At 39.8% G+C, this 18,228-nt stretch overlaps 2 protein-coding genes across 3 annotated transcripts; both read right to left on the bottom strand.

Annotated features, from left to right (window-relative positions):
- Positions 1-370: 370 nt before the first annotated feature.
- On the bottom strand, positions 371-8,564 carry LOC130403041 (uncharacterized). Of its 2 annotated transcripts, XM_056607159.1 has the most exons (14): positions 8,389-8,564; positions 7,687-7,892; positions 7,398-7,535; positions 6,975-7,113; positions 5,193-5,475; positions 4,953-5,102; positions 4,611-4,752; positions 4,369-4,512; positions 4,156-4,208; positions 3,872-4,056; positions 3,338-3,738; positions 1,401-1,500; positions 1,133-1,316; positions 372-1,013 (listed from the first exon to the last, which is right to left on the bottom strand). In XM_056607159.1, the coding sequence occupies exons 1-14, from the start codon at positions 8,512-8,514 to the stop codon at positions 877-879; spliced, it is 2,388 nt and encodes a 795-aa protein (XP_056463134.1). In that variant the 5' UTR covers positions 8,515-8,564; the 3' UTR covers positions 372-876. The 2 variants fall into 2 exon arrangements, with proteins under 2 accessions (XP_056463133.1, XP_056463134.1); XM_056607158.1 differs by having other exon boundaries at positions 371-1,013; positions 4,953-5,475.
- A 4,150-nt stretch (positions 8,565-12,714) lies between these two features.
- On the bottom strand, positions 12,715-15,349 carry LOC130403669 (ZP domain-containing protein-like). The gene is made up of 5 exons (XM_056608085.1): positions 15,197-15,349; positions 13,626-14,026; positions 13,378-13,477; positions 13,111-13,285; positions 12,715-12,991 (listed from the first exon to the last, which is right to left on the bottom strand). The coding sequence occupies exons 1-5, from the start codon at positions 15,347-15,349 to the stop codon at positions 12,855-12,857; spliced, it is 966 nt and encodes a 321-aa protein (XP_056464060.1). The 3' UTR covers positions 12,715-12,854.
- Positions 15,350-18,228: the final 2,879 nt, after the last annotated feature.

Raw genomic sequence — 18,228 nt, 5'->3', positions numbered from 1 at the left:
CTGTTGTCTTCAAGATGTGGAGGCTTTCTTATGGACTCGGAGGACCGGAAGACTTGGAGAAAACCGGTGGGACGTAATCCTCGGTTTCCTCGCTTGGTCTGTGGTGCTGCCCTCTGTGGATAAAGTATCTATTGCAGCCTTCAGTAAGGCTCCCCTTGTGGCTATGTATGGTATTTACGGCTAATAAGTTTGGTCTTCATTAAGTCTATGTGTGGGTAGCTTAGATTCTTAAAATACGTAACAGTATATATATATATATATATATGTATGGATATATGTCTCTTACTGTAGGCCTATATATATTGTGCGAGGGTGATTGATTTGGCAATGTCCTTGGTAGGCCTACTGAATCCGCATGATGGTCCATCGCAAACACGAGTTTTCATTGAAAGGAAAATAAATGTGTTTATTGTTTTCTATTTGATTGTGCTTCTCTTCCATGTTGATATAGGGTCTCTATACAACCCCTTGCATGCTTAGTAACATGTTTGCATGTGCGGAAAATGCTTTTCAGCGTGAGAAAGTCACAACAGCAAACTATGTTCATTAAATAATTAAAATATTGTAGATGTGGTAGTTGTGTAGAATAATATAAACATCAGATGTGTATTTATGCTACAAGAAAAAATGCTTTATTAATTATCATGTTATAGTATAATCATCATGAGTTAGAGCTGAGATTATTATTTGGAGAATTAAAAGAATAATATGAACCAATAACCAATTACCTATCTCGATACAGTAAACAAGAAATAACAATATATATTGTATAATCAGACTTTGAAAGAATTCCTTATTTATTATAATTAATTTGTGAGGCTAATTAACAATATCCTTCCCATACATTTCGATATCCAAGCCATGTTCACTGATAACCTATTGCTCAATGCTTGACAAAGGCTGATACCGAACAGCAGGCCTCTTGAATTTGTGAATCATCACTCCACAGATCATGGCAATCGCCGCTAGAAGGCATCCAGCGATGAAGGCCATGTTGAGATTCAGGCCGGTTACTAAAGTAAATAAATACAACATTTTTAGATTTTACAGATATTCCAGGGATTCCACAAAGTCCAACAACTTGTATTAAAAGTGATGTTGTTGCTAAAATGAATATTTTTTAACTACTTACCACTGCTCTTGTTTTCCGGTGTGCTTTGCAGACGCAAAGGACCCTGGGAAATGAAGTGCGCTCCTGTTTCAATCACAGCCGATCTCCTGCGCCGACCAATGGGGTTGGTTGGGAGACATCCCCTGGAGCATCTGGTGTTGGGGTTCCCAGCCTCACATAGAATGACCGAACAGCTGATGTACACCTGACCCATAATGAGATAACCTGTCAATACATTGCCACATTCAAGCTGTTCCTCATTTACTCCTATTTACAAATTATGTCCTACCTGGTCATGTAATCCTATGAATTTGAAGGCATCGATTGAAAACCGAAACTGTTTATTATGACTTGGGGGATAGAGGACAACAGTGGAGTCCTGTACACACCTAGGTAAAAAGAAAGAGCAAATAAAGATTACAATTAAAGAAAGAGTGCTGTCAATAAAGAGTGCTGTCAATCTATTACATTCCTTTGTTAATTAATCAAACAATTTGCTGGGATTAATCATGATCAATAGTTTCTTTTTCTCTTATAGAGCCAGTTAACCCAAACCCACTTTTTTTGTTTTAGACAAACAAAAATGAATTAACAATAAAATTGTAAATTATGATGTGTAGTGTGTAAATTATAAAGTGCTACCAGAGATGCAATGTAAATGAAGAGAATATTTGTCTTATATGATCGTCAACAATCGCCCAATAATCATCAACAATCAATGCCATTTTGTCATTATTACTGAAATAAGTCCCCAGTTTAGAGAAAAGGGGGGGAAATAGGCCTACTCTGTTTTTGCCGTTCTCCACAAAACACAATGCGGACGTTCAACTCTACTGCGCACCCAGGTGGCAACAGACTACGAGGTAGTCTAATGGTGCGCTCGAGATGCATCGTTCACCACCCGCACAAGTTGGGAAATTTCCCAGCCTTCTTGCAACATCTCAGTGAGTTATGCCCCTTTTGGTTATAATATAATCTGTCCCACTCGTGCTCCCGAGAGACCACCCAGAAGAGCGAGGATAACCGTACTACCCGACAAACAAAGGTGGCTTCCCCCGTAATGAGATGGTTTTTTTTTGTATTTGTACCACAACGATCGTTTTAATGGGTCGATTTTTTTATTGCTGCTTTAATCTGGTGACCAATTTATGCATTGCACGGTCTTGCTGTGCTTGCAAGACAATGTAAAGCTTTGTTGTTTGTTTTCGAGCTGGTTTGCTAAAGAGGTAAATGTAGCTAACATAACGATGATGACTGTTCTTCCCTGACTCGTCGTGCAGCGATGCCCACATAGACAAACGGGAAGGCTATAAGTGCTACAAAGCCAGGAAATTACACCACAAGAGCAACTTGTTGCTGGTGGTGTGATGCATTTCAAACGCGCCATAACGTCCCGAACAAGGGTCCCCAGTGGCCCGGTTTGTGTGGACGTGTGGAGCTCTGCCTGGGCAGGAGTGGTCCACAAGAAGATTGAGCTTTTCGGACACTTTAAGTCGCTATGGTCTCTGTGGATGGTGAAGCTCCGTCTGAGCAGCAATTTATCAATTGTCCGCATCCCAGTCAGGGGTAGGCTTTCCGGACACCTATAGTATAACGCTACTGTGTGTGGCGCAAGTCTGAAATAACGTCGCTCATTATAACTATCTTAATAGTTACACAGTGACGGTACTAAAAAGGTATCATGAAGTTGTTGTGGGTTGTAAACATGGGGATAACACCCTCTTTCCTAAAACTCTCAGCCCAAATTTTTTTTTTTTTTTAAATCAAATAGTGATGAATTACATCTGAAACAGTTATGGTTATAAGTTCGAGGGTGAATTATAGAAGGTGTCTCCGATGCAATTTGATTGAATTCTCTGACCGCACTCCTGTCATTTAGATCGGGGAAACCCAGATGTTTCGGGAGGGTATTCTGCTTTGAGGTGATATTTCGAGGCAAAATTCATTCTGTGGTTATTAAATGGGGCTTTGCAAACTGCAGATTACTTTTGTTTTCTCCAGAAATCCATCAAGCAACAGTTTTGCGCTACAAAGGTCAGCTGCCAAAGGAAATAAACAAAGCCTCGCCAATTGCGATAAAGAAAATGAAAGCGTTAGATCTTTCAAAATGAATGCAAAGCTTAACATGTTCATTTGGCCTATGTATATATATTTTCTTTTTTTAGCTGAACAAACAATAAAATAATAATAATGTAATGAAGACCAGTAGGTAGGAAGGTAGTTTACCCGTTCTCTATGATTGGGTAGGTGGGCTGGTAATTGGGGTTATCGTAAGGTGAAGCACTACAGGACTCCACAAACAGAACAGTGTTATTGATTGAAGTCGTGGCATCTATCTGCATGTATATCTTATCTCCAACTTCATAGTCCAGCGGGTAGAAGTGTGGATTGATCATTGTGTCGAAGTGGATGTCTGGGTAGAACTCAAAGTTGTAGGTGAACGTCCCAAAGCCCTTCTCGGTAATAGTCTGGTTGTCCCTGTGGACTGTAAACCCAAGGGATACGTTTCCACGCTTTGGGTACTGGCAGGAAAACTGAACTTCCAAAAGATGTTTCCTGGTAACGATGTCTCTGACATCCTCAAAGGTGGTGATCTCATTTGAGAACAAAAGGTTTTCATCGTCCTCCTGCAGAACAGGAACACTCTTTAAAACACTGTTTTAGATGATAAAGTGAAATTAACCAAATCAGCAGATGTCAAGACAAACATAACCATTCGCAAAATACTATAACATTTATTAGATGGAGTTTCCCCATTACCTTAATCATAGTACCACATTCATTAAGTGGGATGAAACCAATGACATGAGTGCCATTGGAGTGTAGTCTGCAGGCTGTGCTGCCGGGATCATTTAGCCGCAGGTGATCTTCATCTAGTCCCTTAAATGCGGCTTTCTCCAACTCTACTGTCATGGAGGTTTCATTGCAGATCACGTGTGCTTTAGCTGTTGAAGAGATTTAAAGTAAGTTATTCCTTGTTTATGTAAAAACATACATAACATCATCAGGCACATTAAGCATAAACCTAAAATGTCAGTTCTCACCGTGTTCAACATGCACCCAAACACATCGCATTTCTGACTGTAACTGCTGATACCTGAAATTGATTTGAGCCAAGAATTAGTCACTTTAAATTGTATTCTCACCATTGGCACTGTAAAGATACATTAGTGATACATTATTAATAACTATTGTTACTAATATAGTCATATAATTGTAGTGCATAAAGAGAGGGAGCTAAAAATAAAGAAACCTACGAAAAAGCTGCCTCCGCAATGAAGCAAATTGGAACCTGGTCTCCAAATTGGTGTACAGTCGGGGTCCATCTCAGATAAAACTCTCCCTGTTCAATCCTGTGTTTGGTGGTACCCAGGGGTCCTGTGAAGATGATATCACCTACTCTGTATTCAAAAAAAATGTATTACTATCTCGATTTTCAAGTTCTGGGTGATTCATTTCATTTCTTAAGTTGATCTTGTCAGCAGACACGTGTACTTACGTTGAATATTGAGCTACTGCTTTGACTGTGATTTCAAATTCTTCATTGACTTGAGCTTTCAGATGGTCTCCATGACTTGGTGTTGGGTGAACAAACCTAGGCAGGTACTCTCCTTCAGTGCAGGACGGAACAGGCGAATCCACTACAGTTTAAGTAGAAATATTTTAGCTTACAAAAGCATGCAATATGTTGTATAGCTACAGAGAAAGCATATCTCAAATAAGTACTTAAATCATGCTAAATTGAAACAAAGTGTAAAAGGATGCTTCTCTGTTTATACAATAGCATGTATAGGCATAAATCATTCATGAAATTACGACAAAATGTGACTCGCTTGCCTACCTAGAACGGAGAATTGAAGAGGAATTTGACTGAGAGGAGTAGGATACGGTTGCCTGGCGTAGGTTTGGTACGGGGTGGTGGTTGGGCCTGCCGTGGTGGTGGTTGGGCCTGCCGTGGTGGTGGTTGGGCCTGCCGTGGTGGTGGTTGGGCCTGTGGTGGTGGTGGTTGGGCCTGCCGTGGTGGTGGTTGGGCCTTGATGTTGCCACCACCATGGGTAATTGGTTGTCATGGTGGTTGGGCCTGTGGTGGTAGTGGTTGGGCCTTGATGTTGCCACCACCATGGCTTATTGGTTGTCATGGTGGTTGGGCCTGTCGTGGTGGTGGTTGGGCCTGGGATAGTGGTGTAAGAGTATGTGTAGTAGACTGCACGTTTCTTTCTGTTTGAAGGCAAAGGTAACCTCTGAGTTGAAGTTCCATTTGTGGAGATCAAGGAGATGGTGGTTCTTGGAAAGTCTTCCAGCACCAACTCAAACCCATACGTCCCAGTGTATGATGTGGAACGGTAGTGTAGGACACAGTTTCTCTAAGAAAATGAATATAAAGGAGTTCGATTAGGAAACATGAATAAATGTAAGTCAAAGGTACACTTTTAAAGATTGTAGTCTTCATTCAGAAAAACCTAGACTCTGCTCATCACCCCTCCCTTATGTTATCTCTTCAAACCCATAGATAGATGTAGGGCCCTATTTTAACGGTCTAAAACGCAGGTGAGAAGCGCCAAGCACAAGTAGCTTTGTGGGCGGTTCTACGGCGATGTCGCTAGTTTACCGGCGCAAAAAAATTACTCTTACGCCCGGCGCATATCTAAAAAGGGTTGGTCTGAAGTAGCCTAATTACCCGTAGGTTTGGTTTGGGCGTAACGTGCAATAAATCAAGGAGAGTGCCAGCTCCAATCCCCTTTAAGAGCCCTTTTGATGAGCACATTTTAATCTGACGAGTTGATATTTTGACAGCGCAGTCTCCGATGAGACAGATGCACATGATTTTCAAACATCAAATGGCTCAGTTTATGGCCAAATAATATGTCCTAATTCACACATGGAATAAGGTTTTCTTCAACAACTTCAGAAATACTGAGTCCTCAAATAAATTTTGGCAAAGAAAACGTATATGATATAACATATGATATGCGGTAACTCCTATTTAATGATATACGCAATACATTATAAACATTGTTTCTTATCAGTATTGTATGCATTATCGTTATCGACTTGTGTTCCTAATATGCCCTGTCCCCCCATTAATATACATTGCCATGGACTGTATTATGCGTTAAGTGTTTAGTTTGCGTGTGTTTAAACAGATGGACGCAAACACGCGCGTGTGTATTACCCATACACACATGCGCCCGCATTCATTCATTCTTTTTAACACTCACTCGCGGTAAACCAATGTTTTCTCACAATCAAAAACTCATCAATCCTAAAAGTTATGGGCATGTACACGATGTCTGTGTCAAGAAAATGTGTTTGCTGTACGGTGTTTGCAGATGCATTGATTTAAAAGTACAACTTATTACGCTGTATCAGCTGTTCTTTCCCAAATAATTTACCAAGAATGTGTGGCTAGGTAGATGAGAGAAGCTAAGTGTATGCGCGAGGTGCACAAGCAACATTATGCATGCGCCCTTTAAATAGCATCTGAACAACGCGCCACTGACTTTAAACCAGGTATTTCCTGGTTTGTGGCGCAAGGGGTTTCTGAAACGGCAAGATAGCACCAGGGAACGTTTGCGCCAGAACACGCCTCCTTCTTTCGCCGAGCTGCCCCTTGGGGCGCAAGATCATTCCCTAATTTACCGACGCGTGGCACAGGAGGGAAAAGAACGCTCTGCGCCAGTTGCAAACTAGCAACGACACATGTGCCAGTGATTAAGTCAATTGCGCCGGATGCAAGATAGGGCCGTAGTCTTAAAGTAAGTGTCTATGACAGAATGCCTTTTGGAGCACATTTAAAACGTATACATTACGTATCCATGTTGTACCTTTGACATTATGTTGACTATTATATGCTTTTACCAACCTCATCCAGCTCAAAACCTTGGGGTTGATTGCATGTAGCGCATTCTCTGTTTAAGATGGTTCCATATCTGCAAATCACCCGATCACCATCAGGGTCATCTGTCATCAGATGGTAGGATCTTGGGCAGTTTGAAGGAACTCTAACATTAAGCACAGAAATGACAATTAACAGCCAATAATCAGAACAATAAACTTTTAAAAAGATACACGTTTGGATACATAAAAAGGTGACAAAAGTCACCAGTAGATTAAAGACAATTATGGTTCACTGTAATAAATGACATAAATATTCATTAATGTTAACACACTTTAATTGTATCACATTCAATACTTACATTTCAGCTAATTTAGCTTCACCAAACATAAAATGTCTTTAAATAATTTAAAAAAAATGTAATGGGCAATAGCTCAGGTAAAGACGTACCTCAGGAAGGGCATGATGGCATTATTTGGAGAGCCATTCGCCTGCCAGTTATCAGATCTTTCCCTCAAGTCCACATGTGTGAACAGTCTCCAGGACCCACGTAAATTCACAGTTGGAATCCAACAGCAGCTAGCTTTCCTAATATATGGAAACAAAGTTGCAGCTAAATAGCAGAACTCTTGAACTATTGGTGAAAGGTGCCCATTTTTGACAATGATTGATTTAATTCCTCAAAACTTAAATATATTGAATAACATTAGAAGCAATAATCAATATTGAGAAAAATCACCTCAGGTCAAATGAATCGTCATTGGGGTAATATCTTGACTGCACTACTTCTGTTTCACACCAAGCATTTGTGTGGGGTGCTGAATTTGTGCTACCGTCTATTACACCTTCTTTTGCTTCCGATATTTTTCCGCAGTTACCATTCAAGCATCTCCAATCGAAATAGTGATAGCAGCTTCTGTAAGTTTGCCTGAAATATATTTCCACCTGTGAGGAAGACAAATGAATTGTGTTAACACTTTCTAATAGCTTTCAACAAGGCTTCGAGGCAATTTGATGTAGCAGCATTTTTGTCATATTTGTTGAAATTCTGACTAATAAATAATTAGTTCATTATGAGCAGAAGCATAAGTTAAACTTTTTTGTCTTTTTTGTTAGTATTTTGTTAATATGATGTTCATATATATTTGGTGACACTTTACAATAAATTTACATAAATTAACCGTTAATAATAAAATAAAAGTTAAAATATTGTTTGCATTTATACCTGAGTTAACATGCACAGTGACACCATTAGAAAAAATACTTTAAGTATTATTGTATTGTATTGTATTTTTATCCTGTGTTTTTCCACTGCTGCTGTGCTGTTGCAAGAAACTAATTTCTCCCACAGAATATTTGTATAAAGTTGTAACTAATCTAATTTAAATATATATCCTCATGCCATTACCTTGCTTGAAATATATGTTGTTTAAGTTCTTACCTTAATGGATCCATTCAGGTGTTTTTCTTTGGGAACGACCCTAACAGTGCCTGCAGTGAAATGTGATGCAGATGCAACGGAGATCAGCAGGAGCAACTGGATTGAGAAAATCCAGAAGGAAGCCATTGTGCCCGAATCTCTCCTCCAGAGTACTTGCGTACCATAAGCAGTACTAAAGCATCTTATACCTTCAGCATCAGTCGATGACCCACCCACAACATACCATGAGGAAATGTTTCACATATCTGGTGCCAAGTCCATCGGCCTTTCCCAGAATTGTTGATAACTGGTTTTTCTGCTACTATAAAGGGTGTGGAAACAATTGGAGGATGCATTCTTACAGGATATCTTGGGCATTTATAAAAACTTGTCTGTCTACATAAGGAACAAGACTTTGTGAGCTATCCTTTTACCAATAAGAAACTTGTTTGCGAATTCACCCCGTTCATCAGGTCTAACCCATTAGCACTAGGAAGACAAACAAATGTCCTGATCGCAGTATGATCTAAGATGTTTCATGGCATGAGCATGCTTAGGAAAATGAGCACACTGGAGAGAATTTTTTTTAATGCATGCATTTAATGTTTGTATTTAGTGTAGTGTTGCATCAGACTCTAGGGTCAAGTACTAACCTTGTCTTCCCCAGACCGTTCACCCTTAAACGGTAAAGTATAGCCTTTTTACCTAAAAGTCCCATGAGGCCTAAAAAAAAAAAAAGTTTGGTTCCTGTTGGTTGTCAGTTGAGGTCATGGGTAGGTAGGGAATTTTTTTTATTTTTTTATTTTATTTTTTCCAGCGGCAGCGAATGATAGGTAGGTTGTTTTCATTTAAAAACGAGAAAATTCGCTCATCCTTGTACAGAATGAAGAGGTGCTGTACCAAAACGTAATTATAGTTTGCATCAAAAAAAAATAATAATTTTTTATAAAGCTCATAAAATAATTTGGGTCGCACATAAATTGACAGGGTCGGTCGGAAACCGGAACCAAACAAAGAAAAATTTTTAGGCCTGAGGCTGAATTTAATATTAACCAGTATGACGATGCCTCCATGCAGTCGCAAGATGCAGTTAGCAAAGAGAGAAAGACAAAATATGGATATCAGGAAACCGAGGACCATGAGGCCTCCAAACGTGATGCTAAGTCAAAGTTATCCATGAAATCGTGGAGATCCTTCCATCAGTCCAGCAGAGGGTCCGGGTCGACAGTTTCTTCAACTGTCAGAGCCTGTACAAGGGCAAGGGCTACCCAAGCTAAAGTGGCTTTCCCTGAAGAAGAAGAAGATAGCGTAATGCTACAGAAATCTAGCCTTGATGCTAGTCGTCAAATTCTTTGACGCAAAAGGGCTGCTGCCACCACTGAGGGTAAAACTGCAGCCTACGAAAAGAGGACAACGAAGTGGAGAGAGCCACTCAGGACCCCACATTTTTGAAAAGTAGCAACATTCAGCAGCACTCAAGAGTTGTTCCACAAAGAACCTCCATTGAAACAGATGTCAATGGAATCCCACAGATCACTCATGAATCCGTACGCCGAAACACCTACTTACGAAAGCCAAGAATGCATGAGTTTGAGAGACACTGAGGTCAAGGAAGAAGAAGCAAGCAAAAGGCGACAATCTAAGAATTATCGGCAGTCTACCAATACTGACAGAGATTTTGCACCTGAACCCCGCAAAGCCCTCGCTAAATACAGCATGCGCAGAGAACTTTTCATCTCTGGCCTTCTCGAGTTTAATGATCACCTGACCATTACTGTTCATGGAAAGCTTATTTTGTGAGTGTCACCCAGAACTTGAACTTGACTGCCAGAGAAGAATTGAAGTTGATGGTCAAATGGCTAGGAGATGATTCAGCAGAACAAGCAAAGATAATTTGTTCAGTGCACGTTTTCAATCCCCTTGCAGGTTTCAACATGGTTTGGAAACGTCTTGAGGACTGTAATGGGACTCCAGAAGTCATATGAAAGGCACTGCTTAAAAGGATTGATGATATTCCAAAACAAACCAACAAAGACGACAACAAGCTCAGAGAACTGGGTGACCTCCTTGAAATGGAATGTGCTGAAGGGAAAGGCTACCTACCAGTCCTTGCTTATTAAGATACAGCTTGTATAGCCTTCAAGAGAGATGGATAACCCAGGGATCCAGATACAAAGAAGACCAAGGTCCGAGTCACTATTGATACCACTATGGTTGCAGTATACGGTATTACCGGTGTTGAGGCCAACACCGTTTACTCGGTGTTGCACACCGGCAACAGCAATTTTTTTTTAGTTTTTTTTTAGTAATAAAAAACAAATTCAGTAAAAATGAATAATATAATTATAATTAAGAAAAATAAATGTGTAGAATAGGCCACAGTTCTGCTCTGTGCGGGAGAATTGTCGCGCCGAGAATTGACGTGCTTCCTTAAAGCCCAGTTCAGACCAAAGATTCACCTTGCAACGGCTTGCAACTCGCAACTCCTTGCGACGAGACGGGCTGCGACGTTCTAAAACTGGGCCGTTCACACTGGCTGCAACGGGCTGCGACGCTAGATGGTTTCCATAGCAACTGTGAACGTTCTGGCTCAGCTGAGAGCCGCAACGGCATCATTTGCGTAGGTTAGGTTAGATTAGTTAGGTTTGCAATTAGTTAGGTTTGCAATTCGTTTTTTTTTTTTTTTGCTTGAGAGTAGGCTAGAGTTATTGTGTTTTGTCATTCTCCGGATATCGGATATTTCAATCTGATATTTTTATGCTGGAGTGGACAGTACGGTACCGGGACAGAGTAAGGCCGTGACGTACATGTTGTTCTGTGCTGTGATTGGCTGAAGCGAAATAGTTAAATCGCCGCGTTCTAAAACTGGACCTTGCGATTTGACATGTTCAATCTCTGGCGACTCCTTGCAACTCCTTGCGACTCCTTGCAACACCTTGCAACGACCCGTTCACACCGCCCCTGTGACGTTCTAAAACCGTCTCGTTGCAAGCCGTTGCAAGGTGAATCTTTGGTCTGAACTGGGCTTTAACAAGACCGGTAACCATAGCAACGCCGGTAAACAAACACCGCGGAGCCCAATCCCTACGTGAGCTCCCCGCGCTACGGCCATCCGGAGGCGCACAGAGCTTTTGGCCATGATATTATGATATATAAAATTATATTATCCTATTATATATTTAAGCAATAGATCACGCCAGGCTGTGGTATGTGCTCATTATACCACTGTTAAGGGGCGTTGTCCGGCCCCGACGCGCGGAGGGCCGGCGACCCCCTTCACAGTGGTATAATTAAGTCTGTTAAGAGACTGACACACAAAAAGTTTGAACGTTCATTGGGGACCAAAAAAACGCCTATAGAGGCATTCTTAAGTTGGCTGTTTTTGCCAATTCTACCAAAATGCTTTACGGTGGAACGAGATATTGACACAAAATGAATGCAAGTTAAGGGATGTGTCCTCTATGTTCCTGGTACGCTTCAAGTTCCAGCCTCCTTCTGCCGAGGACTTGCGATGGAAATGGAGAATTAGCGTTTAGTTTAGCATTCATCAATCACTGTGTGATTGAGTGAATATTGCAAAATGTTGATGTCTGCTAGAGCTGCTGCCCCCGCGATCCAACCCTGGATAAGTAAGGAAATTTGGGGGTCATTTGAGAATGCAATGAGATGATGTAGATGATTTTAGAAGTGTTGCCAAGAATCACACTGCAACCAAATCTATCCTGACAGACATTATGGGTCCAAATGGCAAAAAAGTTTCAGAATTTCTAATCAATCGGAAGCCATGAAGAGTGTTTAACTAAGACCAGAATTTATAATGCCCCCTATGGTGATTTGGGCACCAAGCTTTTTGGAGACCTAAGGTACTGGTAATCATGCATGACTGAGAAATTTGATAACTTTTTTGGGCTGATCAATAAGCGTTTAAATTAAAAATAATAATGTCTAGTACAAATACAATAGGTATCCAGATACACTGTGAATATATATTTAAGTACTAGTGCTGACGTTTATGAACGCAAAGTATTTTTGATATATTTATATATTCCTTGCTGTCCTTTTTTAACGAGCAGAATCATATGCATATGTAGGGCTTGTACAACGTACAAAGTACAACTCTCTACAATAGTTAAGAGAATCATTCATTTTTATTCAAGCGGTAGTCATTAATAATTGTTAATAAACTTTTGGAATAGTCTTTCGAAATATTATGCCAACATTTATGGTAAGGTAGTGTGAGGCAAGGTTGAAAACATTAATAATTAGCAAGTGTCATAAGTTTTAAAGAGACAGAAAATAAGATCTAACCCCCCCCCCTCTAAAAAAACGATCACATATCACAGAAAGACATGTCTAACACCCAGGCACACCCACCACTTTTTACATTTGAAAATGTCAAAAGTGATTTACATTTATCTCAAAGAAAGCTAATAAACTCGTAAGGGAAAAGACTCTGGGTCGTAGAGTGTGGTTTGATATCTGATATCTTATTGCTCAGTTGTTGGCAAAGGCTGATACTGTACAGCAGCCCTCTTGAATCTCTGAATCATCACTCCACAGATCATGGCAATTGCTGCTAGAAGGCATCCGGCGATGAAGGCCAGGTTCAGATTCAGACCGGTCACTAGAGTAAATAAATACAAGATATTTCAAGAAGTCATATGTACTTGTTTAAAAAAATGATATTGTTGTTTGCAATGTATAGCCACAAATGAAGGGTTTCAACATTACCTCTGCTCTCACTTGCTGGTGTGCTTCGCAAACGCAAAGGACCCTGGGAAATGAAGTGGACTCCTGTTTCAATAACAGCCTCTCTCTTTCTTCGATGATGCTGCTGGTTCGATGTTACACATCCCTTGGCGCACCTGGTGTTGTTGTTCCCAGCCTCACATAGAATGACCGAACAGCTGATGTACACCTGTACATAATGAGATATCCCGTCAATACATTGCCACACTTTATCTGTTCTTCTGCAGTTTTATCTACTTTGTTGAATTAATTTGGTTTTACCTGGTCATGTATTCCTATGAATTTGAAGGCATCAATTGAAATCCGAAACTGTTTATTATGACTTGGGGAATAGATGACAACTGTGGGGTCCATTATACACCTAGTTGAAATCGATCAACATAAAAAGAGATCACAAATTAAATATCGCCCTTTACATCAAGAACATATGCAACATAGTTGTTTTTTGTTGTTTTTCAGCTAAACAAACATAAAGTAATGAAGACAAATAGGTAGGAAGGTAGTTTTACCCATTCTCTATGATGGGGTAGTTTGGCTGGTAATTTGGGTTATCGTAAGGTGAAGCTCTGCAGGACTCCACGAACAGCACAGTGTTATTGACTGAAGACGTGGCTTGTATTTGCATGTAAATCTTCTCTCCAACTTCATAGTCCAGTGGGTATAAACTGGGACTGACCATTGTGCCAAAATGGTTGTCTGGGTAGAATTCAAAGCTATAGGTGAACATCCCAAAGCCCCGCTCTATTAATGTAAAGTTGTCCCTGTGTATTGTGAACCCCAGGGTTACATTTCCACGCTTTGGGTACTGGCAGGAAAACCCAATTTCCAACAGATGTTTCCTGGTTATGATGTCTCTGACCTCTTCAAAAGTGGTGATCTCATTCTTGAAGATGAGATTATCATTATCCTCCTGCAGATCAAGGACACGTACATAATGTCATAGTAGCATAAACAAAATCACAGATGGTAACCATATCAGCATATCTTTGGATATCAATGAATTCATTTTCAACATTTTATACCATATCCAGTGCAAATTCTAGTGTTGAGATCCCAAATGAGAGGTTGCAGTTTCGGATATCGTCAGACATCTCAGGTCTATTTAGAGTACGGTAAGATTTAAATTCCATGTGAATCTCATGCCCCTGTCACACCTTGACGATTTTGAAAAACGTATGCCGATGTCATGAACAATTTGGCGAACACGCTGGAATACGTCAATAAGTTATGGGTATGTTTTGAATACGTTTAAGTCGGCCTACGCTGGAGCATCGTGGTATACGCTGGCATAAGTCGTAGTACGTCGCAGGCGTCTAATTTTTTTTTCCACAACCGCATCTTCTCCAGGGGATGATGATGTAGGCGTAGGTGAGCGTCCATGTACACGCCTATTGCCAAGGCTAGCAGAGTCCTATGGAGTTTTCTTGACCATGTTGACAGCGCGGGGTCTACTGTGGTAGTGATTTGAACCAGCTTTTATACACCATTGGTGATACGGTGCCACCTGCTATGCATACGTCTATATCTTTGGCCATACGTCTAAGACTATCTATGGACATGAATCGCGCACGCTAGCCACACGCTAGGTGTTCGTTGTCATGCGCTGGCATTCGTCTATACGCTATTCTATAATTTATTGATAGGTTCTGGATAAGTTACTAAAACGTTATGTATACGTTAAGCACGTTATGAATATTGTATGCATACGACCAAAGTAAAAAATATACATATTATGCCGGGCCGGCGTATGCCAGCGTTTCTCTGTCTTTTGATAAATTTGGGATACGTCTTCCAAATCGTCAAGGTGTGACAGGGGGATCATATAAATTATCGTGCCTGATTTTGTTCAAGGCATTAGTCAGACACATATATTTCTCTGATAAGAATGTGTAACACATTCTGAGCTAAAAGTTTTTATTTTGAGAGTACTTCTTATTGTACAGCGTTGCGTATTGAGAAAATTAACTTGTTCGAAAACGTATGTGTTACCGGAAAAATATATGCACGCCTGTAAGGTGCATTCCTTTCGGACAACCACACAACCCAACACAGATTATACCTTACATAATATCTGCATTACCTCAATCGTAGTACCACATGCATTTAGAGGGATGATACCAATGACATGAGTGCCATTGGAGTGTAGACTGCAGGCTGTGCTGCTGGAATCAATCAGCTGCAGGTGATCTTCACTGAGCCCGTTGAATGAGGCTTTATCCAACTCTACTGTCATTGAGGTTTCATTGCAGGTCATGTGGGCTTTAACTGGTGTGGAGAATTGTAAAGTTTGTTGATTTTTTCATGATTACAAACATACCCAATAGAGAATTACTGCTATTAAAAGCGTTTTCAATCCCTCCACAAATTAAAACTTGCAAACCGTTTAGATCCTGATTAAGAGAGATTTTTTCTCGGTCTAAACTGGTAGATTATCTATCAATATTATATATATGTGTGTGTGTGTGTGTGTGTGTGTGTGTGTGTGTGTGTGTGTGTGTGTGTGTGGTGTGTGTGTGTGTGTGGTGTGTGTGTGTGTGTGTGTATATATATATATATATAATATAATATATATATATATAATATATATATATATATATATATACTGCTGTGTGTATATGTATATATATATGTGTGTATATATATATGTGTGTATATGTATATATATATATATATGTGTATATGTATATATATATATATATGTATGTATATATGTATATATATATATCTGTATATATATATATGTATGTATGCCATGTATATATATATATATATATATGTATGTATATATGTATATATATATATTCTTTGAAAAAGCAACAAAAAATTATCTATAGGGATATAGTCTCATACCGTCAATATAAATTTTGAGAATAAATATATAACGAGAATTTATATCGATACAACAAGAAAGGATGTCGTTATAACGCCAAGAAAATAAAGGCTGCATAGTCTACTTATATGAGCGTTTCTCACACTTTTTCGTGCCACACAGAACGAAATACTAACCCATGCATTTTGAATGGGAGCGTTTCTCAGACTTTTTTCTAGCTACTCAGAACGACACTTAAAACAAGATTTTTTTGGACTTCAGAAGGGGGGTAGGGCAGTGCACCCTCTGGTTATGGATAGGTGAAAACAACAATCCAATTTTTCTGATTTTTGCAGCAGATATCCGCAAAACCTGAAACTAATCAAGACCCTTCAACCCAGTCTTGTAAAAAAAAGTAGTCCAACTACCTTGGTCCACAGCGGAAAACATGGCCTTTTTTTGGCCTCAATGGGCCTGCGTCTACGTCATGTGACTGTCGGGGTTGTTTGCTATAGGGGTTGCTATGTATGCTGTTATCGCTGCAAACCTAGCATGGATGATAGTTTACCTACTCAACATCATATACAATCACTGAATGAAGATTATGTCATTAAAGGCACAATTATAACTAGAACTGTTATCAAAACACATTTGGAAAAACGCAGAATGTTAATATTGCATTTTCCGTGTCATCCATGTTTGGTTTTCAGCGATAGCAGCGTCCATTGCAACCACCATAGCAACCAACCTTGACAGTCACATGACGTGGACGCAGGCCTTTGAAAAGACATGTTTAGACTAGAGCAGTTATTGTAGAACTACTATGTTTTCCGCTGTTGACCAAAGTAGTTATAGTACATTCTGCTTTAAGTCTGGTTTGAGGGGACGTGGTTATTTTCAGTTTTTGAGGAAGTCTGCTGCAAAAATCTGAAAAATCGGATTATTGTTTTGACTATCCATAACAAGAGGATGCACTGTGCCTTTGTTTAAATGTTGTTCTGTGTAGCAAGAAAAAGTCAGAGAAATGCTCCCATTCAAAATATAGGGGTTAACATTTCGTTCTGTGAATCAGAGAAAATCGTGCTCTTGGACACGATTCAATAGATTAATTTCCGCATGAAATCGTGTGATACCGGGTTGGTGTAAACAGACGAAGATGGTTGTGAGGGTGTTTTTCCCTGTGTGTCAACAAATTTGTTCCTAAATCAAGATATAAAGATTAAAAAACCGTAGGCTATCTACATATTTATCTTGTGTAAACAGGGGCAAAATCTAAACACATTGCGTTATTTTATCAGCTGCAACCAATTCCTCAACAACATAACTGTCAATTAAATGTAGTGTAACAAACAAAGTTTGCTTTGTAACTGATTCGAAAGTGTTAAAAATGTCAATACTCACCATGTTCAACATTCAGCACAACACATCGCATTTCAGACTGATACTTCTGAGACCTGAGATGGATTTTAGACAGCAAGTCGTCACTTTTATGGTAGATATTGGAACGGGAGAGACATTTTTGTCGCTTAATACAAATACAGTATATTTAAATAAAGTATTGTAGTTGGATGCATAAATTAAAGAAACCTACGAAAGAGTTGCTTCAGCAATAAAGCAAATTGGAACATGGTCTCCGAGATTGTCTTGAGTAGGGGTCCATCGAATGTAAAACTCTCCCTGTGCGATCCTACGTTTGGTGGTATTCAGGGGTCCACTGAAGATGATATCCCCTACTCTGTAATAAAACAAAAATAATTATTATTTAGAATATCAATTTGTGGTTGATACTTGAGGCGCTATGAACAACTCGTCTAAGCCGATTTAGATGCAAGATTGTGTCAGCAGATAGATGTCCTTACATTGATTGTGAAGCTTGGGCTTTGATCCTCATTTCAAATTCTTCATTGACTCGAGCATTCAGATGGTCTCCATGACTTGGTGTTGGGTAAACAAACCTAGGCAGGTACTCTCCTTCAGTGCAGGACGGAGCAGGCGAATCCACTACAGTTTAAGTAGAAATCTTTTAGCTTACAAAGGCCTGCAATATCTTGTACAACTTTAGAGCATGTGCAAAGAATACAGTAAGCATTCAGTTACAGTTAAGTATTGTTTTTTATCATCATCAATATTCCGCCAACTGCCTAAACACACTAAATTTCTTACCAAGAAGGGAAAATTGCAGAGGAAGTTTACTGAGGGGAACAGGATACTGTCGTCTGGTTGTGGCCTGCAAGGGAGCATTTCTACTGGTAGAAGATGTTGTTGTTGTTGTTTGGGTGGTTGGTGTGTTGGTGGTGACGGGT

The sequence above is a fragment of the Gadus chalcogrammus genome, chromosome 14, assembly GCF_026213295.1.
Source record: "Gadus chalcogrammus isolate NIFS_2021 chromosome 14, NIFS_Gcha_1.0, whole genome shotgun sequence".
Lineage (NCBI taxonomy): Eukaryota > Metazoa > Chordata > Actinopteri > Gadiformes > Gadidae > Gadus > Gadus chalcogrammus.
This window is presented reverse-complemented; position numbering and strand designations above follow the sequence as displayed.

Coding starts and splice junctions, on each gene's coding strand:
- LOC130403041 (XM_056607158.1), bottom strand. CDS start 8,514: ATGGCTTCCTTCTGGATTTTCTCAATCCAGTTGCTCCTGCTGATCTCC. Junction 4,209..4,368: donor ATTGCGGAGGCAGCTTTTTC/GTAGGTTTCTTT, acceptor AATCAATTTCAG/GTATCAGCAGTTACAGTCAG. Junction 3,739..3,871: donor AATGTGGTACTATGATTAAG/GTAATGGGGAAA, acceptor CCTGTTCTGCAG/GAGGACGATGAAAACCTTTT.
- LOC130403669 (XM_056608085.1), bottom strand. CDS start 15,349: ATGACAGTAGAGTTGGATAAAGCCTCATTCAACGGGCTCAGTGAAGAT. Junction 14,027..15,196: donor CATGTGGTACTACGATTGAG/GTAATGCAGATA, acceptor CTTGATCTGCAG/GAGGATAATGATAATCTCAT. Junction 13,286..13,377: donor TCATAGGAATACATGACCAG/GTAAAACCAAAT, acceptor CATTATGTACAG/GTGTACATCAGCTGTTCGGT.